Raw genomic sequence first — 9,363 nt, 5'->3', positions numbered from 1 at the left:
CTGGAATCCACCCCCAAAGATCTACCCACAGGCCTGTTCCTTTTTATGAAGATGCCTGTCACTCATAGGAAGAAGCAATTACTGGCTTAAGAAGCTCTGTGATTCTTGCAAGTGTCTGGGGTTTCATGTCCTGGCATTTTAGAAAATTCTCTTTGTACATATTCATCATATAGAATAGATCATTAAACACCAGCATGTAATAACCTTTGTGGGCTATGGGCATGAGGGTGGAAGCTAAGCACTTAAAGGAGTTATCTCAGCAGGATAGCCTGGGGACCCTTCATTTTTATAGACCTTAAGAGATGTCCCAGATACATAACTAGATCCATCTGAGCTGTGGTCTTATGACATGACCCATGTGGCCAAAGATAAAATGATTGTTAGCATCTACCTCCACCAGGGCATCCCACATACACCATAGAGAAAGGCCAGCCCCAAGCCCTTGTCAACACAGATGGTCTTTGCTCTTTAGGAGATTTCCTCACATAGTTTTCCCCAGTTCTCTAAAGTTGATAGATGAAGGGAAGACTGTAGTCTCACTGTCCAGAAGGAGGTCCCCCCACAAAAAACAGCAGCAGAATCTTCTTGGCACCACTTAAAAATGAGGACAACCCTAGGAACATCTGCTCTTGGAAAAGGACCCACATCTCATAATCTTCAGGGGACACATTATACTTAATATTTGAGTAACACTGATGAACCTGAGACCACTACATCTGATCTGGACCACTTGAGTAAGGGCCCAGCATGCATTCCAAAGGAGCTATAGAATTCTGACCTTTTGAAATAGCTGATATCCTTGCCAACTATCTTCATGTTACCTTTGTTTCTTGGGAATCATAGGCTATGTGAAAACTGATGAAAGTGGCCGTGTTCCAATAAGACTGTTGAGAAGTGGTGACTGGTTTGGCCTTTGGCCATAGCTGTGCCTATTTGCAAGTGTTGATCCCATGTAAAGCACCTGTACCTGAGACATGAAATAATATCTTTGGGGGAAGATATAATCATTTCAATGACAAATACAGCAGCTATAGATGCCTTCCCTAGGTCTACACAGGTGCAAGCCCATCAGCCCCGGCATTGACAGAAGGACTCAGAGGTCCTACTCCTCACTGATGAACTATTAGGAGATGAAGAATAATTGCCTTTAGTTGTGTACCTACTGATGACCTTATTAGACTCCAATAGATAGTTGCAACCCAATTGTCATACAAATGTCCCTGGTTAAACTAGATGGGTCACAAAATGAAACCAGAAGTCATGAATCTGATAAAAGGTGGGGATGGTGGAAAGGTGGAGGGTTGACAGGGATGAGAGGAAGAAAAGGACAAAGAAATCAGAATACACCAAACACATGTATAAAAATTTTCAAATAACAAAATCAATAAAAAGAAAAAATATTGTAATCTACTCTATCAACAAAATAAAAACCAGAAATTACCTCAATACATTCAATGAGGTTAAACCACCTTGAAAATAAAGCTTTTCAGAGATTAAATAAATAAATAAATAAATAAATAAATAAATAAATGCCTAGCACATCATGCCATATCAAGTCTAAATACTGCAATTGCCTAGAACCTTCTATTACACCCTAAGACAAACACTTAGGCCCACCTTACACATAGTGGACATATAATCAAATACTTAGTCATTGCAAATTCAGTGTATCTTCAGCTTTCTTCCCCTTTCAGTCTGTAAAGTCTTGTTGGTCATGATGATTATGCTAGCTAGTTTTTTGTTAACTTGACAGAAGCTAGAGTCATTTGAAATGAGGGAACCTTAGTTTAGAAAATGCTTCCATAAGATCCAGATGTAGGGCATTTTTTAAATTAATGATTGATGGGGGAGGACTCAACTCATTGTGAATGATGCCATCACTGGGCTGGTGGTCTTGGGTTTTATAAGAAAGCAGCATGAAGCCGAGCGGTGGTGGCACATGCCTTTAATCCCAGCACTTGGGAAGCAGAGGCAGGCGGATCTCTGTGAGTTCGAGGCCAGCCTGGGCTACCAAGTGAGTTCCAGGAAAAAGGCACAAAGCTACACAGAGAAACCCTGTCTTGAAAAACAAAAACAAAAACAAAAACAAAAAAGCAGGATGAGTAAGCCAAGGATATGCAGCACCCATCCACGGCCTCTACAACAACAGCTCCTCTTTCTGGTTCCTTCCCTGTTAGAGTTCCTGCCTTGGCAGAAACTTTAATGGACTGTGACATTGGATATGTAAGCCAAATAAACCATTTCCTCTCCAAGTTGCTTTTGGTCATGACATTTTATCTCAGCAATAGTAACCCTAATCAAGACAATGCTGGACCACAGCTTTGTCATTGAACATTACCTGATGCATATACATATATTCTTCCTCGCCCAAACGAAGGCTATGCATTTATTTTTGTCTAAACGTTTTCTTTGTCTTAGTTTTTGTCAGTTCTGAATTATCTTGCAGGAATTATTTTAAGTAACAGAATTGCCCAGGACTACCAAGAGTCAGGAATCCCTGAACTGAGACAGTGCATCACTGGTAATTATAGTGAGAACTGGCAATGAGCTGGCATTTGAGCAAGTCCCAGAGCCACCCAGAGGGCTCTTATGAAGGTTTTGGCAACCATGATCAAGAGTTACCTAAGCCACAACATCCTCATGTCAATAGCACATCTTGTTGAAACACAGCCATTCTTCCTTGATCATGATCTATAACTTCATTCTACATATGAGGTCAGCTTAGGGAGATGAGAGGGACACCAAATGTTGACAAATTTTGCTAAGCCATGGTCTGAGGTGGGGCCGGGTCACTAGTTTACTAGTTGTTGGAAAGTACCACAGTTCATACTGCAAGTAAATATGGACTCTGTGCTGTGGGGGTCCTTTCTGGGCTTATCTTGCATATTCTTAAGTCTGGGTGATCACAGATGCATGACAGTACTAGATCTTGCTGCTGAGGTCTGTTGTCCTTGGTGCTGCCTTGGACACTCTCAAAGTTCCTGTGGCTGTAGAAAGCTTTTTCTTCATCACAGAACCACAAGGACCCTAAGCAACTGGTGACAATACAGGAATCGTGTTGTTAGGACTAGAGAGGTGGCTCAGTGGTTAAGAGTACTGGCTACTCCTCTAGAGGAACTGGGTTCTATTCCCAACATCCACATGGTGTCTCACAATCATTTGTAACTCTAGTCCTGTGAGATCAAAAGCCCTTTTCTAGCCTGCCCAGGCACCAGGCACACAGAATGTTATACAGATATACATGCAGGTAAAACCCATACATATAAAAATAAATGTAGCAAAACAAAAACAACAATAAAGGAACATGCTGTCCTTGAGGCATATGTGGTGTTCTCTTGGCCTGAGGTCCTGGTAATGGTGAGGAGTTCATTGGCTATGACTGAAGATGTTTTGGTGACACAGCTGGCCTGGTGGAGCACTATTTCTGACTCACAGGTGATGAAGATACACAAAGATTAGCCAGCTTGTTGTTGCTTTGACACAATAACTAAGCAAGTCAACTTCAAAGAGAAAAAAAGTATTTGAGCTTAGAGTTTTGAAGGTTTGGGTCCACAGTTTTGTTTTTGTTTTTTGTATTTGTGGGGTTTTGATAAGGTAGTACATCACAGTACTTGTGTCTAAACAGGAGTTTGTGTCTAAACAATGCCTCTAAATTCAAAGGAAGTTAGGACACAAAAAGAAAACAAAAAGTTGATGCCCAGATAGCTCTTAAAAGTAAGTATTCCCAGCCGGGCAGTGGTGGCGCACGCCTTTAATCCCAGCACTCGGGAGGCAGAGGCAGGCGGATCTCTGTGAGTTCGAGGCCAGCCTGGGCTACCAAGTGAGCTCCAGGAAAGGCGCAAAGCTACACAGAGAAACCCTGTCTCGAAAAACCAAAAAAAAAAAAAGTAAGTATTCCCATGACTTAGCTTTCATCAGTAGGTTTCACCTCTTAAAGGTTCTACCACCTCCTCACCTAAGCTTGGGACGAGCAAGGTAGAACAGGTGATGGTCTAATTACTGGCCTGAAAAGCTGGGCCTAGTCCATGTCCATATGGTCATTCTGGAATCAAACCCACTGACATGATTGGACAATGGAATCTACTAGGGTAGACCCAGCCCCTATCTGCTGGAACATGATTAGACCTATGATTCTGGTTCTTCTAGGGCCAGGGTAAAGCTTAGATCATGAGCAACAGCCTAGAAATTGAGAAAGATTTGTAACCAAGATCACTAGGGCCAACCTGGTTGACATGATTGGCTAGATTCTTCGTGGGTTGTCCTAGACTCTATAGCCAATAAAAACCATCCTTACTCAGAGTGGGGTTAGAGTTCCAGACTGTGAACCAGTTTGGTACTGAGGTTGGTGTGTAGTATATCCTGGCTGTACTTGGGAGTCACCAAAACAAATCTAGTATTGGCATCCCAAACAGACTCTAGTCTTTTTTTTTTTAATCACTGGAGAGAATGTCTGTTTCCTGAACATGGGGACAGTTGAAAAAGGTGATGTAAAACTGTCCTTCCTGGTCAGTGTGTCTTCTTTTATTTCTGTGTTTACCCTAGATATTGAAACCTCACTTGATTTTTGAGAGTTTGTGAGGATATGTTCATGTGTAAATACTTGCTCAAATTGAGGTTTATATAGATCAATACTATCAAGTCCTCTCCCACCAGCTAGCTGATGTCATGCAGACATTATTTTAAGATTCATTTTATTTTTAATGGTGTGTATAGGGGGTATGTGCAGATGTGGGTACAGGTGCCCACAGAGTCCAGAAGGGGGCCCTGGCTCCAACCCACAGCACAATGATTTTTAGTAAGCATTTAAATGACCTTGTTACTAATCTTGGCAACTGAGTTGTTCAAATGCTATATTTTTAACTATTTTATGAACACCTTGACGGATTAAGAAATTAAGGAATCAGCAATTCTTTAACAAATCTAAGCCCTACTGGTTCCTTTTGTCACCAGGGAAGCAAGAAAGTCACTCTCTGGAGATCAGAGGCTGCACACATATGCTGGGGTAAGAGAGGCAGACGCTCTACCTGGGCCCTGTCTTGGATATTTGATACCCTGGGGGACCACAGCCATTGTGCTTCTGGACTTGTGTGACAACAATTCTCATACATCTTACTTATTTATGTCTCTTCTGTTGCCCTCCCCCCACCCCCCACCCCCCACCCGCCACCTCAGGAACTTCAAGGTAAGTGTCTTAGAAACTCAAACTGTCCCCACCACCAGCCCATGGTACTTCCTCTAAAAATATACATGACAAGTGTTCAGAAATGCAATATTTAATGAACTATTCTAAATGATGAAACAAGAGCAATATGAATTTTTCCTGGTTATTATCCACATACCCAGGCTTGACACTACACAATGTTGCAAAACAAGGAACACGAGCGCATAGAGACCCTGCCAAGGGTAACCACTTCATGGATGCAGAGAGAAGTGCAGGGCCAGTCCATGGATGACTCCAGTCAGAGGAATTATGAGCACTCATGCTTGTAGAGCTTGAATACTGTTGCCCAGGTAAAGGTACCAATACTGAACAGGCAGGTGTAGGTCTGAGGGAAGAGAATAGGAGAGGACGGTGAAAGGAGAAGGTGCAGGAAGCTTGTGGCTTGTGCTCCAAACTTCACCTTTTCTCTTCCATAGACCAATAGGTAGCAGAAGGAGACAAGGGCCTTCAGACATGACTACCCAGTGAACCCTGGGCAAGTCTTGAGCTGTGTCTTGATTCGAAGCTTTGAGGTAACCCAGGGTTTCAACCCCACCCTCAACCCCACCCTCAGCAGACAGACCCTCTAGAGAAATATTTAGGATATCCTTATGTGATGCACATACCTAGCAGTGGGGGTAGAAAGCACCCTGTCAGGATTACCTGCTGTGGCAGTTAATTTTAACTGTCAACCTAACCCAATCGAGGATCATCTGGGAAGAACATTTCAGTGAGAGATGAGCTAGATCAGGTTGGCCTGTGAGAATGTCAGTGGGGGGGATTGTCTTGATTCCATTCATTACAGGAAGACCCAGCCTGCTGTGGGTGGCACCATTCCCTGGGTTTGGAACCTGAACTGTGTTAGAGTGAGAAAAGTGAGCCAAGTACTAGAAACTTGCATGCATTCATTTTTCTCTACTTGTGACGATGGAAGCGGCATGACTAGCTGACCCAGTTCCTACTGCCTCACCCCTGTCCCTAAAGCACCCACAGCTGTAAAAACTATGGAGACTGGGGTCCTGCCTTACATTATTTGCACTGTTGCCATCCTGAAAGGGGCAAGTGTCAAGGCCATCCTCAAACTTCTTGCATATGGTTCTACGCAGCTGAAGCGTCATGGAGTAAACAGCTGGAAAAACCACCTGCAGAAAGAAAAAAGATGAAAGTGAACAGAGACTTCTTGCTTCTTAAGGAGCTCTGCGACTGTGCTCAGTGTGTGAAGAGATCCAGATTCTCTTCCATTTGGAGTTCTTCAAGGCCTGGCGTCAGCTCTGTGAAGACAGAAGCCAGGGAAGTCATCTCTAGATTAGAGAGTTAAGAACCAAGAGTGGGGACCTGCTGGAAAGCAGGGAGGGCAAGGCTAAGTCCACTCCTGCCAGTCCTTGTAGCGCACATTCGACCATAGGAAAACCCAGACATCACCCTCAGCAGATCGGAAGCCACACCTGCATTCCCAGAGAACACAGGACTTGTTCTGGGAGGGAGGTGGCTCTGCCAGTGTTGGCGGGGAAAGTCAGCCCTAAGACCTGGAGCCAGATCTCCAGATACTTCCTCAACTGAGCTACTAGGAAAACAACTGAAGTCCAAGCACAGCCCAGAGCGGTGTTTCAGGAGAGGCCTTGCTCCTTTTACAGTGTGTGCTTCTGGACATCAGCTGGGTGCTGTGCAGGGATCTCAGAGGCCTCAGCACTAGGCAGAGCTAGAGTCCCTCTGCCTTTCCTTGCCAGGGAAGGAGGAACTGAGTGCCCCTCCCCAACGACCAGAAGTTCGACATTGGAGATGAGCATTGCTATACTGACTACATTCTGTAGGGGCATTATAGGATGATGAAGAGGGTCTGATGTGGTCAGTGGGGCGGAGTGGGGCAGCCGGAGGCCCAAGGCAGGAGGGAATAGAGAGGAGGAGCTGCCCAGTGCTCTCAAGACAGGTAGTGGCCACTCTCTATGCTCCATGAACCCTCAGCATCTTTTCTGTTTATCTTTGTTTTACTCTACCCATTTTTTTTTTTTTTTTTTACCAATTACGACTTCATTTTGTTTGTTTTAAACTTTGTGTCTGACATATTTTTCAGCTTCATCTATCGGCACCTTTTCGTGTGTGAATCTTTTACTTACCATATGGTTTTATCTGCTTGGAAATGTCTGTTCTGGGGCCAGTGAGATGGCTCATCAGGTAAAGGCACTTGCCACCAATCCTGGTAGCCTAAGCTCGATATCTAGTATCTCCATGGTGGAAGAAGAGAACTGCCTCCCCAACTGGTTCTCTGATCTCTGCATGTGCCAACACACACACACACACACACACACACACACACACACACACACACACACAAACACATATACACACACACACTGAGTGAATGAATGAATGAATGAATAAAATATAATAAAAAATCTTTAAAAAGAAATGCTCACTCTAAAATTACTCATTTAAAATGTTTCAAAGCAATAAGAATGACATATGTATACTGTATGTGATAGAAAATGATCTAATTTTAAAAGAACTTGTAAGGAAACCGAATGAATTAGGTTATGTGTAACTTGCAAGAGAGGTAAATTGCCCTCTCATGTCCCTCACTGAGTAGCAGGTACATTCTGGCATGACAGATGTCGAGGATGTGGTCACTTACCTTCTCCTCCCGGGAACTCAGGATACGTTCCAGCCTGAAGGCGTATTCATCATGACTTTTCTGGTTGAATGTTTCCACAGCAAACTCCACTGTGGGAAGGAAGTAAGTAGAATAATCATTTTCCTCCGTGGCCTTTGAAATGGGAGTGATGAGGAACTGGAGGCTTAGGAAAAGTAGCAGCATGGCACAAGGCAGAGTTTTCCTTCCCTGGGGCCAGGACGTGGTACCAGAACTCCACAACCACTGCTTTGCCTGTCTCAGCCTGTCAGCCCCGCAAGAGTTTATCAAGTCCCTAATCTCTTCAGCTCAGACACAGACTCCACCTTCTCAGTTGCCTCTCTGATTTACACCCTCTCCTATTCTTGCTTGCTCCAACAAAGGTTTTTCTTTTTAATTTGTTTTTGCTTTTCTTTGTTCCTTTGTTTGTTTTTGAGATGAGGTTTCTCTGTGTGCCCCGACTGTCCTATGTGCCTACGACTGACTATGCAGACCAGGCTCACCTTGAATTCAGAGATCTGCCTGCCTCTGCCTCCCGAGTGCTAGGATTAAAGGCGTGTGCCACCACACCCATCGTCAACAAAGATTTTTAAATCACCCCTAGTTCTGGAAAGAGGAACAGGACACCAAACAGAATGTACTGGAGAGAATCAACCCATGGGGAAGATCATCCTCTTATGTGGGCCAGTCATGTCTGCTCCTGATCTTCAATGAGACAGAGGAGCAGTCATCAGAATGTTCCAGATTCACATGCTAAATTGAAAGCACAACCCCACACATGTTAGTGGAAGACAGTGAACCAAGGAGCAACTGAGATGCTAAGAATCCGAGAGAAGAGTAAGCTTTGTGGCTGAGGAGGCACAGCTGCTAGAGGCTCATGGGACATGCTCAAAGCCTGCCTGAGCACCACTGGCCTGGGGCCTATGAGATTAGGCTGAGAATGAAGACCACTCACTGTCCCAAACTACTTCCTTGTTGCTTCATAGCTTTGCTCCAACTACTGGCAGAGCAGTTGGTGAAGTGGAGACAAAGGACAGGAGCTTCAGTGAGAGACCCTGTCACAAGAAAATAAAAGTAAGTGATAGAGAGACACCTGGTATTGACTATGGCCTCTGTGTGCATGTGCACAATCATACACACACACACACACACACACACACACACATACACACACACACACACACCATTTTTTATTGCTGACCACGAATCTTCCAAACACCCCTAGTGAAAAGGCAATGAAATAGACATCCTCAACCATAGTAATGGTGCCTGATCACGTCTAGTGGGGAGGGCATCCAAGGAAGACAACAGAGATTGAAATTAGGAGAAATAGTCGGGAAGTTATAGTAACGTATAGTATGGTGCATATTATAGTATGGTGCATAACCTGTAATCTCAGTACCATGGGAGAGGAGACAGAATTATGAGTTTATGGCTAGCCTGTGCAGTGTACTGAGACTCTGTTCTCAAAATAAACAAACAAACAAAAAAACAGTAACAGCAAAATCAAAGATGCAGGGAAAGAAGTTACCATAGT

General features: G+C 43.9%; 1 protein-coding gene across 1 annotated transcript; it reads right to left on the bottom strand.

The window, feature by feature from the left end:
• Nucleotides 1-5,257: 5,257 nt before the first annotated feature.
• Nucleotides 5,258-8,182, bottom strand: LOC114701685 (cystatin-9-like). Its single transcript, XM_028881827.2, has 3 exons — nt 7,830-8,182; nt 6,229-6,342; nt 5,258-5,546 (listed from the first exon to the last, which is right to left on the bottom strand). Exons 1-3 carry the CDS (start codon nt 8,010-8,012, stop codon nt 5,469-5,471), a joined length of 375 nt encoding a protein of 124 aa, XP_028737660.1. The 5' UTR covers nt 8,013-8,182; the 3' UTR covers nt 5,258-5,468.
• Between the last annotated feature and the right edge of the window lie 1,181 nt (nt 8,183-9,363).

The sequence above is a fragment of the Peromyscus leucopus genome, chromosome 4 (assembly GCF_004664715.2).
Source record: "Peromyscus leucopus breed LL Stock chromosome 4, UCI_PerLeu_2.1, whole genome shotgun sequence".
In the NCBI taxonomy this organism is placed as follows: Eukaryota; Metazoa; Chordata; class Mammalia; order Rodentia; family Cricetidae; genus Peromyscus; species Peromyscus leucopus.
The sequence above is the reverse complement of the archived record's forward strand: the minus strand, read 5'-3'. Positions and strand labels throughout refer to the sequence as shown.